Raw genomic sequence first — 18,373 nt, 5'->3', positions numbered from 1 at the left:
ACTTGGCTGCTATGACTGAATGACTATACATCTCAGGTTAGTTTTAATTTATGCCTATTGTCCCAGTGTAGGGCCTCCTTTCATTTTCAAGACTGTCCTAGTTTGGATGATAGATTATATGGTCATCCTCTTTATGACCAGTGAACCCAGTGGCTTGCAACATATCTATGATCAAATGCGTTATGATCTCTGGGGAAGCTCTGAGAAGAGATTCAGCATAAAGGCCCATAGTTTTGGAGTAAAAAGCTCTTGGCTTGCTACGGTGGAGACTGAATCCATTTGACTATGGATCACTGTTGCCCCACATGAATTGAGTGTTTTATCTACCAACCCATAGAATCAGCCATTTCCAGCAATACTCCTTTATCATGTGGTACATTTGGGACTGGGCTTGAGAAATTGTAAATTGGATGAGCTGGTAGCTCTTAATCCTGGTGTGTCTATTCCCATTACGCTGCTATCCTGCTCTCATTCTTGACTTTAGCCACATGCAATGCTCTTGATGGCCACAAAAAAATCTGAGTCTATTTTGCAGAGGGTTTTGCATGACAGTTGGTGATGACTTCTGCAATGCAGCAGAAGTCAATACAGTCCCACCAAGTTTGTGACCCTGCAAAAAAAGAAAGGTAACTCCATCCAGTGGGCAGAACCCTAAACATAACATCTCATTGCTCATTTAGTCCACAGGAAATCTGGCCTAAAGAGAAGCTCTATAGTAATACATGTCTAGAAAGCTAATGATTTGGCAGCACAGTCAGGGACATGAAAGGAACAATATGAGAATTGAGGGTGCCTGGGTGGCTCAGTTGGTTAAGTGTCTGCCTTCTGCTCATGTCATGATCCCAGGGTCCTCCTGGACTTTTCAAGGCATCTGCTTCTCCCTCTGATCCTCCCCCAATGTGTTCTCTCAACCTCTCACTCACTCTCTCTCAAATAAATAAATAAAATCTTTAGAGAATTGATACCAAGTTGGTCTGGAGAAAAAGGTATGCAAAGGGATCTCTCAGAATGAATTCAGAGGATTAGAATGTTTGTGTCCTATATAAATGCCCACCAAAGGGCCTTCACTCCATAGATTTTCTTTGCCTAGGTAAACATGATGAACTCCCTATTTCAGCTCTAGGGACTCTATAATCAATTATTTAATTCCAAATATTCCTGTGAATCGAACCATTATGACTGTCCCACCAGCACTTCTGTCTACTAAAGTAACCAGTCCAAGTTGTTCTTCTGATAATTTGGCGCTGCTTACTAGTCTCTGCCACCCTGAGATATCATATTCCTTATTGAAATCATAGAACCCATTTCAATATCAGTATTTGCCACCTTTGTCTCTGACCTACAGAAGCCAGCCACAATGTGCTTTTCAGATATCTTGGTACTCTCTTCATTAATGCATTTCTTTTTTTTTTTTTAAAGATTTTATTTATTTATCAGAGAGAGAGAGGGGGAGAGAGCGAGCACAGGCAGACAGAATGGCAGGCAGAGGCAGAGGGAGAAGCAGGCTCCCCGCTGAGCAAGGAGCCTGATGTGGGACTCGATCCCAGGACACTGGGATCATGACCCGAGCCGAAGGCAGCTGCTCAACCAACTGAGCCACCCAGGCATCCCCATTAATGCATTTCTTAATGTTATTGTGACTGGCATGTCCTTAGGGCTGGGATGGCTGAGTTGGTAGTACATGAGAGATCCACTCTAACATACTTATCTCCCTAAATCTCTTTTTTTTTTCTTTTAAAGATTCATTCATTTACCTCAGAGAGGGAGAGAGAGAGAGAGAGAACATGTGAGTGAGAAGGGGAGAAGGGGCCAATGAAGGAGAGAATCTCCAGCAGACTCCTCACTGCCAGGGAGCCTGAGGCTGAGCTCCATCCCATGACTCTGAGACCATGACCTAAGCTGAAACCAACTGACAGAGCCACCCAGGAACCCCACTCTCTAAATCTTTTTATTCCTTCTTCTATAGAGGATTTCTGGCATTTCAACTGAGCATAAGCCAGGAATGAATCCAATTTTCTGCCTACCAAAAACAAAAAGAGAAAATAAAACTAATATTACACTTTAAGTTAACTAACTGGAAGTAAAATAAAAACTTGGAAAAAGAAATTAAATTTATGGTAAAAGTAAAACAGAAAAACTTATCAAAAACAGACCAACTACTTTGAGGCTAAAGAGGATAATAATTAAAAAAGGAAGTTGGATTCATAAAAATATTGTTATTAAACATCTGTTATAATAAACAAGAAATGATGTAATAATAAGAAAAAGCTAACCCAAAAACACTGAAAATGCATGGTTGGAGAATTATAATTAGTACCCATATAACTGTCCTTAGAAAGGCATAATCCAGCTGAAACATTGTAGTCCCTATGAAAAATGTACACTAAAGAAGACTCAACAGAATTTCTACAATTTATACATATTCTTGTTTTCCAGAACTATGCTTACCACATTTAATTTGGTTTCCAAAGATCTATTAGTATGAAGAAAGGGGGTTTTGGGTTAGTAGATAAAATACTGTAATTATCAGAAAGATGTATTTCTTCTCTGTATTAATAAAATGTCATTTGTTTCCTACCACCTGGACTGAAAAATTTACTATGGTCTTATCAAACCTGGATAGCTGAGAGGTCAGGCCCTATACCAGATTGCACCATAAATACCAATTCTTGAGGTCCTAGTGGATAGTACAATTATGTTGCTTATGAAGAAACCTGAAATACCATTTTTGTTATTCTGCAATTTTACCCCTGAATCAATCCCTAAAAATGTGGAGTCATTGGTTCTAAATGGCAAGTAAAGTGATTCCCATATAACTCTACATAATCCCAGAAACTAATTCAGTTACACATTTATGCTTTTAATGGCCATTTAGAGATGCGAGGCCTTCTTCAGGAATACTACACAATGTTTACAGAGTTTAGTAACTGATGGGAAGATATAGAGTCTCAGGGGACTTGCTCTTTAATGTACTGGAATATCCAGTCCTAAAACTGCCTCTATCATGAGAGAAAAGTGGAGGACCTCTGCTCAGATAGGATGCTCCTTCCCTTCCCTAACAAGTAGGAGAAAAAAATGCCTTAGGATGGGTGATAACCAAGACCAAATCCCAGAAATGGGGTCTGGGAAGAGTCCAGGGAGCCATTAGAGCTTTGTCTTCTTGGTCTCCAGGTTGATCACATTCCCTTGGGTATAGGGAATCTGCTTATCTGCTGGCTCCTGTAAGTCCTCTGGCTTTATAGGAACATAATTGTAGCCCATGATGGAGAAGATCAGGCAGACCACCAGCAGGAGACAGGAAAACAAAATGAATTCAGCCCACTGCAGGAAGAAATAAATATAAGAGAAGAATATGAAGAAACTTTAAACGGATCTTCATAGGATGAGGACTATGGAACAAACTGACTCAGGGTCACCAATGTAGGCAGAGGTTTGTTAAAAGAAGAATGGATTCACTGGCCTCTCCTCATATGGTCTATGGCAGCCATTATTGCCACTCTTACATGTCCATTCTCCTGGCAAAGTCTGTTTATATCTTAACCATCTTACACGCAGCACTAAGTGAAGAATGTGGGCGGCAAAGGGATGGAGGAAGAGGGAGGAAAGGAACTTGGAGGGAAAATCTTGGGTAGACACAAACTCCTGCTTCATCAGATCCATACCTGTACCAGGCCACTGAACTGTGCCACAACAAGCACGATGATATTCCCAACTGCGACTGTCAACAACCAGGCTGCCTGGAGTACAGATTTCATACTAGTGGGAGCCTAAAGAGGACACAGGTTTGTGAGTAAACAAACTCCCCCAAACCACCCTATGACTCAAGCATCTATCCAGAAAACTTTTCCCACTAAAGTTTCTAAATTTGAACTCCTCCTCCTCCAACTTTGGCTATCATGTTGATTTAAGGGGTGATAATAATGTGAACAGTAATAAGAAGATGGAGCTCTTAATTGAATACTTCAATTCATTATTTCATATAATCTTCATTATACGCTAAGAGATAAATTCTATCAGTATTCTTACTTTACACATAAAGAAAAATAGCATTAGAGAGATAATTAACTTGCTCAAGCTTTACACGATAATTTGTACAATCAAAATTTGAACATGGGCTATTTGACTCCTTATTCTTTTTTTTTTTACATTTTTTTAAAATTTTATTTATTTTTTTAAAATTTCTTTTCAGCGTAACAGTATTCATTGTTTTTGCACCACACCCAGTGCTCCATGCAATACGTGCCCTCCCCAATACCCATCACCTGGTTCCTCCAACCTCCCACCCCCCACCTCTTCAAAACCCTCAGATTGTTTTTCAGAATCCATAGTCTCTCATGGTTCACCTCCCCTTCCAATTTCCCTCAACTCCCTTCTCCTCTCCATCTCCCCTTGTCCTCCATGCTATTTGTTATGCTCCACAAATAAGTGAAACCATATGATAATTGATAATTGACTCTCTCTGCAGCCCTTATTCTTAAAGTACCCTTTCCTAGATTCCAAACAGCATCAGTTACTATGCTGCACTGCTATGATCCTGGGAGTCTAAGGCCAAAAAAATATAGAGGTCTTGGCCAGGATCACATACTTTTTAAAGCAGTATTATGATTAAAATTCATCCTTCTCCAAGCAATATATCTGCCTCCACTTTTCACTTGCAAAAACCAACCTGAGAATAGGAAAACTCAAGTCCTGTGACAGAGAACATGACCTCCCCAGCTGTAACCAGGGCATACTGTGGTAGCTGCCATGCAATGGAGAGTTTGGTGGTAGGCATGTCTTCCATCTTCCAGGCCTGAGGATCCTGACTGGTGCGCTTAGTGAGGAAAAGAAGAAAAGGGTTCATCAGCAGTCTCAAGTAAATATTTCTGATCTACAGCATTCTATGATCTTATACCCATCCCTTTGTATTTTCATCCTTTAAGAGACTCAGCAAATCCTATAAATTTCAGTTTTTTTTAATTCCTTTTGGTAACACAGCACTCACTTATCTGGGTTTAGTCAATCAGATACCATTATTGACAGAGTCCCTAGATGGCAGAATATTTTGATATTGGTGTTTGGATTTCCACCTTTTGACCTATAGGTACTCTGATCCTGGCCAACATTTTAAATATAAAATGGCATCTGAATTATACAAACACAATGAATTTTCAGAAAGCACATTCCTTTTTTTTTTTTTTTAAGATTTCTTTTATTTATTTGACTGAAAGGAACACAGTGAGAGGGAGTACAAGCAGGGGGAGTGGGAGAGGGAGAAGCAGGCTTCCTGCTGAGCAGGGAGCCCAATGTGGGGCTGAATTCCAGGATCTGAGCTGAAGGCAGATGCTTCACAACTGAGCTACCCAGGCAACCCCAGAAAGCTTTTTCTTGAGAAAAGTTTAATTCCTTGCCTAGTTTTCTATGTTAAGTAGAAAGTGTTTTTAACATTTTCCATTATTTTACTAAAATTACTTTTATCAAAATGAATTATTTTCTTGGTAAACATTACATTAAAGATTTTGTTGATCAATTTTGAGAAATCTGTATCAAATACTGTCTATTTTAAATTCTATTTACTGGCCATCATTTCTGAACTCAAATCTTACACATTTAAATTATGCCAAAAAGGCAATTTTTTTGTAGAATTTTAGTCAAAAAAAACTCTTTCAGGGTCAATATTTTTGTTACTAATCTTACCAAATATACATGACTATTTAATCTTTATTTCTTTGTCTAGAAGTACTTTTACTATGCAGGTTTCTAGTTATGGTTGGTTTTATTTTATAAAGGTTATGTCTATTAATATGTGTTATGAACTGGATAAAAATTCTAAAATTGTATGTATTTCTTAAAGTGAAACCATTATTAGGTAATGGGTGTAATATCTAAAATATAATATGATTAAAACGGCAGTTAAAACATCAAGATCAAAAGTCTTGAAATCAAATGTCTATAGTATCCAAATGTCCTTGATTCTCTGTGTCATACGGCCATTGGGTTCAAAATAGTTGATTTATCAGTTGATATTGTGAACAATACACGGGCATATGTTTGCATTTTCTTAGGCTTAGGGAAGACCATGACCTGAGCTTCTAAATCAAGATCACATACTCAAATAGCCATAGGCATATAATTAAGTAAATGAAGCAGGCTGAGTGGGAATGATGGGAGCTGTGGTGAAGTGGATAGCACAGGCCCCATCTAAAGTGTAAAGTCAGTACAGCCCCAGCCAACTCACATGGTAATACTTGTTATTAAATCTTCTGGTTTTGTTTTTAAGAAATGTTAAGAATCTAGATTCTTAGGTGATATCTCCTGAATTTTAAGTATTGTCAATTACTAATGATTATCATTACTTTTGTCAGTAGTGTGCAGGCCGAACAAAACAGGACTATGGAAAAAACTGGGCCCCCGGGATCCAAGTTATGATCTCTACTCCAAATGATTATTAGATCCACGCATTCAGAAACAATATATAAGGGGCGCCTGGGTGGCTCAGTGGGTTAAGCCGCTGCCTTCGGCTCAGGTCATGATCTCAGGGTCCTGGGATCGAGTCCCGCATTGGGCTCTCTGCTCAGCAGGGAGCCTGCTTCCTTCTCTCTCTCTCTGCCTGCCTCTCAGTGTACTTGTAATTTCTCTCTGTCAAATAAATAAATAAAATCTTTAAAAAAAAATTTAAAAAAAAAAAAAGAAAGAAACAATATATAAGACTTCAATCTTGAGTAGCACACAAAAGACAGAACAAATGATTAGTCGGATAACACCAGAAATTCAAGTGTTATGGGGTTGCATTGTGTCCCCTTAAAACTCATATGTTGAGACAAGATGGCGGGGAAGTAGGAGGAGGCGCCCTTTCAATCTGTACCCTAAAGTGAGCTGATTACCTTCCAAAGAACTCTGATCACCCAAGAAATCAGCCTGAGATCAGAATTATACACGTCTGGATCTCTACTGGAGCAGAAGACGCCAGTGAGCAGGTAAAGTGGAGTGGGAAAGTCGGACTGATATCGGAAGATAAACAAAAAGGGGAGGGAGCCACCAGAGGTGACCCATTGGAAAGTAATATCCCAATACGAGAGTGCCCTGTATCTGGGGACCAGCATTAACTTGGGAGTCTGGTAGGAAGCACTCAAAAAGAGCAAAGGATCACCGGGAGGGGGGGGGGGAATTGTGGGAATCGGGGTGTTAGGGACAGGGGCTTAAGTCCCCAGACCCAGGACAGCCACCCCTGGCACAGAGCCAGAGAGAGTGCAGCAGAGAAACCAGGTATTGGTCCCTGAGCCACCAGCACGCCTGAGAGCTTGTGGGGCCGGCTCCCATGAGGGGCTGGGAGCCTCGCCAGTCAACGGCAGCACAGCCTTTCTGCAGTCCCCATGTGAGTGCCCTGCCCTGCCATCAGAGTCCGAATCGTGCCCCACGCCCTCCCCTGAGACAGGTGTGCACAGGTGCCAGTCCGGTGCTCTCAGACCCGGAAAGACCAGGCACTCCCAGCCCAGGCCAGCAGGAAAATCTCAGTGTGCGATCACTGCTTGGAACCTCTCTGGCAGTCTGGAGCTGCCCAGACCTCTGCCATGGTTTTGGGTACAAGCAAAAAATCCTGAGTCCTGCTCCGCCAGCGGCCAAGGGGAGATTTATTTGGACTCTGCAGCCAGACTGAGGCTTCTCTCTGAGAGGGAGGTCAGGGTGCAGTTAGATTTCCTCTAAACCTACAAAAACCATCAAAAGCAGTCAAGGCGAGAGAGAAAAACAAAAGTGAACAAACATAAAAACCTCCAGAGAACAAAAGCCTGACAAAACCGGTTTCCTCAGAGCCCACCCCCTTGAGGGGGGTGGGAGGACTTAACTAAGAGAACATCATTGACTGAAAACCCACTTGGCAGTCCCCTCCCCCAGAAAACCAACCAGGAAAGGGGGGAAAAATAAAGACCACAAGAGAGCAACCACGACTACTTCATAGGACAACTTTTATTTTTAATTCGTTCCCACTATTCTGGCTCATTTTTTTCTATATAGATAATTTTTTAAACCTATTTACCATCACAGTGAGATGTCCAGTACATCAAATTCCATAATAATCTTCTAACCTGAACTTTTTGATACATACACCTGTGTTTTCCTTTTGCATTTCTATTTTTTAAATTTCTTTTTTTTTTTAATTTTAGTTTAGTTTAGTCTAGTTTATTCCTTTTTTTATTTTTACTTTCTAATATTCATATAGAGTTAAACTTCAAGGTAATCCCCTTTCCCCAATCAATGCTACCCCTATAGGTAAACCAGTTTTAATCCCTCTTTATCTTAGGAAAGTTGAGTCCTTTAACAAACATATCAAGATACATCCAGGATGAATCAAAACAACCTTCCTCACCCACACTGAGAATTTATAACCACCCTCCCATCTTTTTCTTCCACCAGCATTTCTGTGTTTTTGTGTTTGTCCTGATAGTATATAAATCTTACACTTGGGGTTCTTTTTGACGAGGTTCTTCCTTTATTTGTTTATATATATATTTTTTTCTCTTCTCATATACTTTTATCAGTCTTTTTGTTTGTCTGTTTTTGTTTACATACTTCATAAATCTTACCTTGGGGCCCATTTGGGCTGAACCTTCTCTTTTATCTTCCCTTTCTTTCCTGTCTCTCTCTCTTTTTTTTCTTTTCCTTTTCTTTTTTCTCTCATTTGGGTGGGGAATCCTGATTGCTCAGAAGCATTCCAGGGTGCACCTTGACTGCACCACGGTCAATACATCCAGCTACATCCATTCAGCCATCTCTCACCAAAATGACTAGGAGGAGGAATGTCCAACAGAAGAAAAATACAGAGGAAAGCCCACTTTCTGCAACAGAGCTAATGGCTATCAACATTGACAATATGTCGGAAAGAGAATTCAGGCTAACAATTACCAGGCAATAGCTAGTTGGAGAAAGCATGGATGACCAAACGGAATTGATTAGGTCGAACTGAAATTGACAAGAGATCATGTTTTCAATGTTAGGGAAGAGCTGAAAGCTACCAGGGATGAGCTTCACAATGATCTCAATGAGTTCCAATCTAATCTAAACTCTCTCAAAGCTAGGGTAACTGAGACAGAAGATAGAATTAGTGATCTGGAGGACAAACAGATAGAAAGAAAGGATCAGGAGGAAGCTTGGAACAAACAGCTTAGAAGCCACGAAAACAGAATCAGGGAAATAAATGATGCCATGAAACGTTCCAATGTCAGAATTATTGGAATCCCTGAGGGGGAGGAGAAAGAAAGAAGTCTAGAAGATATGGTGGAACAAGTTCTTCATGAAAATTTTCTCAATTTTGCAAATGGAAACAGCGTTCATGTATTAGAGGCTGAACGGTTTCCACCCAAGATTATAGATTCCAGAAAAACATCAAAGCACCTGATAGTCAAATTGAGGAATCATTTTGTAGATATAATCTCTTGAAAGCCGCTAGGACAAAAAGGATCCTTACTTACAGAGGAAAGCCCATCAGAATAATGTCAGACCTGTCCACAGAGACCTGGCAAGCCAGAAAGGGCTGGTAAGATATATTCAGGGCACTAAATGAGAAGAACATGCAGTCAAGAATACTTTATCCAGCAAGGCTGACATTCAAAATGGATGGAGAGATAAAGAGTTTCCAAGACCGACAAGGCTTAAAAGACTATGCAACCACCAAGCTGACACTGCAGGAAATATTAAAGGGGGTTCTATAAAAGAGGAAAAATCCTAAGAATAGCATTGAACAGAAATATAGAGACAATCTACAGAAAGAAAGAGTTCAAAGGTAACACGATGTCAATAAAAACGTATCTATCAATAATCACTCTCAATGTGAATGGCCTAAATGTGCCCATAAAATGGCACAGGGTTGCAGACTGGATAAAACAACAGGACCTATCCATATGTTGTCTACAAGAAACCCATTTTGAACCTAAAGATACACCCAGACTGAAAGTGAAAGGATGGAGAAGCATCTTTCATGCCAATGCGCCTCAAAAGAAGGCCAGGGTAGTGATTCTCATATCAGATAAATTAGATTTTAAACTAAAGACTGTAGTCAGAGATATAGAAGGACACTACATCATTCTTAAAGAGACTATCCACCAAGATGATCTAACAATTGTAAATATCTATGTCCCTAATATGGGAGCAGCCAATTACATAAGAAAACTGTTAATCAAGATAAAGAGTCATATTGATATGAATACACTAATAGTAGGAGATCTTAACACGCCTCTCTCAGAAATAGATCATCGAAGCAGAAAATCAATAAAGAAACAAGAGCATTGAATGACACATTGGACCAGATAGACCTCACAAATATATACAGAACATTCCACCCTAAAACAACAGAATACTCATTCTTCTCAAGTGCACATGGAACCTTCTCAAGAATAGACCACATACTGGGTCATAAATCAGGACTCAACCGATACCAAAAGACTGAGATTATTCCCTGCACATTCTCAGATCACAATGCTTTGAAACTGGAGCTCAATCACAAGGAAAAGTTTGGAAGGAACTCAAACACCTGGAAGCTAAAGACCACCTTAATTAAGAATGCTTGGATCAACCAGTAGATCAAAGAAGAACTGAACAATTCATGGAAACCAATGAGAAGAAGACACTTCGGTCCAAAACCTATGGGATACAGCAAAGGCGGTCCTAAGGAGGAAATGCATAGCCATCCAAGCCTCCCTCAAAAAAATTGAAAAATCCAGAATACACCAGCTGTCTCTACATCTTAAAGAACTGGAGAATCAACAACAAATCAAACCAACTCCATACATAAGAAGAGAAATAATCAAGATTAGAGCTGAGATCAATGAGGTAGAAACCAGAGATACAGTAGAATGTATCAATGAAACTAGAAGCTGGTTTTTTGAAAGAATCGATAAGATCAATAAACCATTGGCCACACTAATCCAAAAGAAAAGAGAGAAAGCCCAAATTCATAGAATTATAAATGAAAAGGGAGAGATCAAAACTAACACCGAGGAAGTAGAAACAATCATCAGAAGTTATTATCAACAGTTATATGCCAATAAGCTAAGCAACCAAATGAAATGGATACATTCCTGGAAAACTATAAACTCCCAAAATTGAACCAGGAAGAAACTGACAACCTGAACAGACCAATAACTAGTAACGAGATTGAAGCAGTGATCAAAAACCTCCCAAAAAACAAGAGCCCAGGACCTGATGGATTCCCTGGGGAATTCTACCAAACTTTCAAAGAAGAAATAACACCTATTCTCCTGAAGCCGTTTCAAAAAATTGAAGCAGAAGGAAAATTTCCAGACTCTTTCTATGAAGCCAGCATTACCTTGATCCCCAAACCAGGCAAAGACCCTACCAAAAAGGAGAATTGCAGACCAATATCCCTGATGAATATGGATGCTAAGATTCTCAACAAGATCCTAGCAAACAGGATCCAACAGCACATTAAAAAGATTATCCACCATGACCAGGTAGGATTCATTCCTGGGCTACAAGGATGGTTCAACATTCGCAAATCAATCAATGTGATAGAACAAATCAATAAGAAAATAGAGAAGAGCCACATGGTCCCTCAACTGAAGCAGAAAAAGCATTTGACAAAATCCAGCATCCATTCCTGATTAAAATGCTTCAAAGTATAGGAATAGAGGGAACATTCCTGAACTTCATAAAATCTATCTATGAAAGACCCACAGCAAATATCATCCTCAATGGGAAAAAGCTTGCAGCCTTCCTGTTGAGATCAGGAACACGACAAGGATGCCCACTCTCACCACTCTTGTTCAACATAGTATTAGAAGTCCTAGCAACAGCAATCAGACAACAAAGAGAAATAAAATGTATCCAAATTGGCAATGAAGAAGTCAAACTCTCTCTCTTCGCAGATGACATGATTCTTTATATGGAAAACCCAAAAGACTCCACCCCCAAACTACTATAACTCATACAACAATTCAGCAACGTGGCAGGATACAAAGTCAATGGACAGAAATCAGTGGCTTTCTTATACACTAATAATGAAAATACAGAAAGGGAAATTAGAGAATCGATTCCATTTACTATAGCACGAAGAACCATAAGATACTTGGGAATAAACCTAACCAAAGAGGTAAAGGATCTATACTCAAACTACAGAACACTCATCAAAGAAACTGAAGAAGACACAAAAAGATGGAAGACCATTCCATGCTCTTGGATCGGAAGAATAAACATTGTTAAAATGTCTATACTGCCTAGAACAATCTATACTTTTAATGCCATTCTGATCAAAATTCCACCCGTATTCTTAAAAGAGCTGGAGCAAATAATCCCAAAAATCTCTATGGAATCAAAAGAGACCCCAAATCGCTAAGGAAATGTTGAAAAACAAAAATAAAACTGGGGGAATCACATTACCTGATTTCAAGCTTTACTAGAAAGCTGTGATCACTAAGACAGCATGGTACTGGCATAAAAACAGACACATAGACCAGTGGAACAGAGTAGAGAGCCCAGACATGGACCCTCAACTCTATGGTCAAATAATCTTCGACAAAACAGGAAAAAATATACAGTGGAAAAAAGACAGTCTCTTCAATAAATGGCACTGGGAAAACTGGACAGCTATATGTAGAAGAATGAAACTCGACCATTCTCTTACACTGTACACAAAGATAAACTTGAAATGGATAAAAGACCTCAACGTGAGACAGGAATCCATCAGTACCCTAGAGGAGAACACAGGTGGTAACCTCTTCGATATCAGCCACAGCAACTTCTTTCAAGATATGTCTCCAAAGGCAAAGGAAACAAAAGCAAAAATGAACTTTTGGGACTTCATCAAGATCAAAAGCTTCTGCACAGCAAAGGAAACAGTCAACAAAACAAAGAGGCAACCCACGGAATGGGAGAAGATATTTGCAAATGACAGTACAGACAAAAGATTGATATCCAGGATCTATAAAGAACTCCTCAAACTCAACACACACAAAACAGACAATCATATAAAAAAAAAATGGGCAGAAGATAAGAACAGACACTTCTACAACGAAGACATACAAATGACTATCAGACACATGAAAAAATGGTCATCATCATTAGCTATCAGGGAGATTCAAATTAAAACCACATTGAGATACCACCTTACACCAGTTAGAATGGCCAAAATTAACAGGAGAGGAAACAACATGTGTTGGAGAGGATGTGGAGAAAGGGGAATCCTCCTACACTGTTGGTGGGAATGCAGGTTGGTGCAGCCACTTTGGAGAACAATGGGGAGATTCCTTAAGAAATTAAAAATAGAGCTTCCCTATGACCTTCAATTGCACTACTGGGTATTTACCCCAAAGATACAGATGCAGTGAAAAGAAGGGCCATCTGTACCCCAATGTTTATAGCAGCAATAGCCACGGTCACCAAACTGGAAAAAACCAAGATGCCCTTCAACGGACGAATGGATAAGGAAGATGTGGTCCATATACACTATGGAGTATTATGCCTCCATCTTTTGTAGCAACATGGACGGGACTGGAAGAGATCATGCTGAGTGAAATAAGTCAAGCAGAGAGAGTCAATTATCATATGGTTTCACTTATTTGTGGAGCATAACAAATAGGATGGAGGACAAGGGGAGATGGAGAGGAGAAGGGAGTTGAGAGAAATTGGAAGGGGAGGTGAACCATGAGAGACTATGGATTCTGAAAAACAATCTGAGGGTTTTGAAGGGGGAGGGGGTGGAAGGTTGGGGGAACCAGCTGATGGGTATTAGAGAGGGCACATATTGCATGGAGCACTGGGTGTGGTGCAAAAACAATGAATACTGTTACACTGAAAAAAATAAATTAATTTAAAAAAAAAAAAAGAAACTCATATGTTGAAGTCCTAACCCTAACTGAGTCCTAACTGAGAATGTGACCTTATTTGGATATAGAGTTGTTGCAGATATAATTAGTTGTATTAAAATGGGGGCATAAGGGTGGGTTCTAACCCAATATAACCAGTATCTTGGTGAAAAAAGAAGAAAATTGGACTCAGACAAGCATATAAGAAGAATTCTATATGAAGATGAACGCAGAGATTGGGGTGATTCTTCTACATAACAAGGAATACCAAATGTTACCAGAAAACTAGAAAACTAGAAGTAAGGGAAAAGCATGGAAAATATTCTTCTTCACAGCCCTCAGAAGGACCAACACATTGGTCTTGGACTCCTTGCTTTCATGACTGTAAAACAATAAACTCCTATATTTAAGCCACTCTACTTCTGGAACCTGGTTACAGCAGCCCTAGAAAACTATCACTAGGTTGTTTTATCATCTGGACATTAATTAAGGTAACATACCATATCAATAGGATAAAGGACAAAAACCACATAAGTCTCTCAATAGACATAGAACAAGCACTTAACAAAACTCAACCCCTTTTCATGGTAAAAAACAAACAAACAAAAACCTCAACAAGCTAAGAATAGAAGGAAACAACCTACTAACTGACTATGGGCATTAAGGAGGGCATGTGATATAACGAGCACTGGGTGTTATATGCAATTGATGAATAATTGAACTCTACATCTAAAATTAATGATATACTACATGTTAATTAATTGAATTTAAATAAAGTAAGAAAAACAATAGATGGTATCTATGAAAAACCTATAGCTAACATACATAATGATAAAAAACTGATTACTTTCCCCCCAGGAGAGTGTCTGTTCTCACTACTTCTAGTCCACATTATTCTAGAGCTTCAAATCCTGGCAATGAGTCAAGAAAAAGAGATAAAAGGCATCCATATTGAAAAGGAAGAAGTAAAGCTATCTCTATATAGATGACATAGTCTTGTATAAAAAGCCCTAAGGGATCCACTAGAAAAACTATTAAAACTAATAAATGAATTCAGTAAGGTTGCAGGATAAAAGATCAACATACAAAATCAATTGGTTTTTCTACACGCTTGCAGTGAACAATCTGAAATTGAAATTAGAAGAATAACTCCATTAACAACAGTATCGTGGGGCACGTGGGTGGCTCAGTTGGTTAAGTGTTCAACTCTCAATTTCGGCTCAGGTCATGATCTCAGGGTTGTGAGATCCAGCCCCAATAGGACTCTGCATTGGGCTGGGCATGGAGCCTGTTTAAGATTCTTTCTCTCTCTCTTTCTTTCCCTGCCCCTCCCAACTGCTCTCTCTCTCTCTCTCTCTCTCTCTAAAACCAAAAAAACCAAAACCCCCAATAGCGTCACAAAGAATAAATACTTACAAATATCCTTATGCCCCTCCCACTGCTCTCTCTCTCTAAAACAAAAACAACCAAAAAAATCCCAATAGCATCATAAAGAGTAAAATGCTTATGAACAAATTTAACAAAGTAAATGTAAATCCTATACTCTAGAAACTACACTGTTGAAAATGTTAGATGTTAAGGAAGATCTAAAAAAATGGAAAGAGATCTCATGTTCACTGATCAGAAGACTTAATATTGTTAAGATAGCAATATTCCTCAAAATCACCTACAGATTAAATGCAATCCCTATCCAAATCCCAGCTAGCTTCTGAATCTAAACTGATCCAAAAATTTATATGGAAATCCCTGGGGGGTGGACCAGAATAGCCAAACCAATCTTGAAAATGAAGTATAAAGTTGGATGACCTATACTTTCTGATTTTAAAATTTTCTACAAAGTAACAACAATCAAAACAGTGTGGTACTGGCACAAGTACAAACGTATAGATCAATGGAATAGAACTGAGAATATAGAAATAAGCCCTCACATCTATGGTCAACTGATTTTTTTTTTAAGATTTTATTTATTTATTTGACAGAGAGAAAGATCACAAGTAGGCAGAGAGGCAGGCAGAGAGAGGGGGAAGCAGGCTCCCCGCCAAGCAGAGAGCCAGACACCAGACTCGATCCCAGGACCCTGAGACCATGACCCGAGCCGAAGGCAGCGGCCCAACCCACCAAGCCACCCAGGTGCCCCTGGTCAACTGATTTTTGACAAGAGTACCGAGGCCATTTAATGGGAGAAGAACAGACTTTTCAACAAATTGTGCTGGGACAACTGAATATTCACAAAGAACGAATAAAGTTAACCTCCTAATTCTTGCCACATGCAAAAATTAACTCAAAATGGATTAAAGATCTAAATATAAGAGCTAAAACTATAAAACTCTTAGAAGAAAACATAAGCAGGGGTGCCTGGATGGCTCAGTGGGTTGGGCCTCTGCCTTCAGCTCAGATCATGATCTCAGGGTCCTGGGATCAAGCGCATCGGGCTCTCTGCCTGCCTCTCTGTCTACTTGTGATCTCTCTGTCAAATAAATGAATAAAATCTTTAAAAAAAAAAAAAGAAGAAGAAAACATAGGCATAAATCCTCATGACTTTGGATTATGCAATGGTTTCTTTGATATGACTTCAAAAGCATAAAGTAACCAAAGAAAAAGAGTAAACTGAACATCATAAAAATTAAAAATTCTTGTTCTTCAATGGACAACATCAAGAAAGTTAAAAAACATACTCAACAGGGAAATATGTTTAAATCGTATATTTGATAACAGACATATCTAAAATATATAAAGAATGCTTACAACTCAATAATAAAGACCCCAATTAGAAATTTGACAAAGGATCTGAATAGACATTTCTCCAAAGCAGGTATGCAAATCTCCAATAAGTTCATGAAAAGATGCTCAACAACAGTAGCCATTAATAAAATACATATCAATACTACAATGAGATACCATTTCATACCTATGATAGCCTACTAGGATGGCTATAAAAAAAAAAACAGAAAAACAAGTATTGGTAAAGATGTGGAAAAATTGCAACCCTCATATACTATTGGTGAAAATGTAAAATGGAATTCATTTTGGAAAAGTTCCCAGTGGTTCCTCAAATGTTTAAACATAGAACTACTATGTGACCCAGCAATTCCACTCCCAGATATATACCCAAGAGATGTGAAAATATATGGCCACACAAAAAGTTGTATATGATGTTCCTAACAACATTATTTATAATAGTGAAAAGGTAGGAAAAACCCAAATGTCCATTAACTGATGAATTGACAAATTGAAATGTGTTACATCTATACAGTGGAATATTATTTGGTAATAACAAGAAATGAAGCACTGATACATGTCTCAATATGAATGAACCCTGAAAAACATGCCAAATGAAAGAATCCAGACACAAAGGGCCACATATTATATCATTCTGTATTTCTATTAGATGCGTGCTACCAACGTTATCTCTTGTAACATCCCTTCTAGAGACCTTAGTAAGTTTTCTAAAGTCATGACAGAACCTATCACTTTACACTAGAAATAAGTATGTGATCGCAGGATAAATGCAGATCCAGACATAGACATATAGATACAAATATAGATACAGTTATATGGAAGGAGAGAGTGGCGGTGGCCATGAGCTACTTACATTAATAATAACAAACAGATAAGCTGCACCAGGGTCTAGTAGACCCATATTCAGTGAAAAGTTCTTATCTTCTGTTCTACAATGCACCGCAGGGTATCTGAAACAGGATAGTTTTAGTTAGAACAAACACCACAGCCTAGAAAAGCACTCCCATTTCCAGGGGAAAGACTGATCTCATCTCTCAGGCTGAGTCAAGCAGAAAAGCCACCATTTCTTTTGAAGGCAAGTCTCTAGGAGTGAAATATTTCTGTGCCAGGTTTTTCAGCCACTGATCTGAGCTCTTCATTCCTACCAGGTATTTTTTTTTTTTTAACTTTACAGCTAAATAAAGAAAGCACAAACATCTCCTTTTGTGGATTTCAGGGCCCAAGTTTTCTCACTGAATTCTTGTGAATTTTTCTCCTCCAAATCTTATGAATTAGTGGAATAGTGTAAAACAGTGAACCTGAGTATACTCAAAATTAGCTGAGATATACCCAATCCCCTCACCTATATGCAAAGAAATCATTAAAAAAACAGCTGTTGATAAGAATAAAATGTTCACAAGGGTAATGCTCTTACTCTCCACTTTGTAGAGTTGTGTAAGCAGACACACCGTAGTCTTCACCAACAGTGAGGGAGATATCTGTACCCAGGGAGATGTTGACCTCTTTACGTAAAGTATTAATAAACCTAAGGGTAGAGACATTGTTACACATCAGACAAACCCTCACAAACAGGGACACCTGTTTACCACTATGTTCCGAGTGCCTAGAACAGTTTTTGGCAGACAAAGGCCCATGTTATATATTATTATTATATATATATATTATTATATATTATTAGATGGATAAATAAATGAACTCACATGTAAGAAATAATCAATAGTCTTAGTTATCCTTAACTTTATCGTTCCTGAGGTATTAGTTTTCCATCTGTCACACTCTTACATCATCTCTAGCTGGGATGGACACAATCATGATCACCTATGGCAGTCTGAGTTGCCTCA

The 18,373-nt window shown here is 38.8% G+C and overlaps 1 protein-coding gene across 1 annotated transcript in view; it reads right to left on the bottom strand.

The window, feature by feature from the left end:
- Positions 1–2,196: 2,196 nt before the first annotated feature.
- Positions 2,197–18,373, bottom strand: part of SLC15A2 (solute carrier family 15 member 2) — a 40,816-nt gene continuing 24,639 nt past the window's right edge. Inside the window, exons 18-22 of the mRNA XM_059391044.1 lie at positions 17,947–18,057; positions 17,386–17,482; positions 4,667–4,813; positions 3,663–3,767; positions 2,197–3,321 (exon numbers count right to left, since the gene is read on the bottom strand). Coding sequence (XP_059247027.1) covers positions 3,145–3,321; positions 3,663–3,767; positions 4,667–4,813; positions 17,386–17,482; positions 17,947–18,057 — 637 coding nt within the window. The 3' untranslated portion in view covers positions 2,197–3,144. The remainder of the gene's footprint in view (positions 3,322–3,662; positions 3,768–4,666; positions 4,814–17,385; positions 17,483–17,946; positions 18,058–18,373) is intronic.

The sequence above is a fragment of the Mustela nigripes genome, chromosome 2, assembly GCF_022355385.1.
Source record: "Mustela nigripes isolate SB6536 chromosome 2, MUSNIG.SB6536, whole genome shotgun sequence".
Taxonomy (NCBI): domain Eukaryota; kingdom Metazoa; phylum Chordata; class Mammalia; order Carnivora; family Mustelidae; genus Mustela; species Mustela nigripes.
Note: the sequence above shows the minus strand (reverse complement) of the source record. Positions and strands in the feature narration are given on the sequence as shown.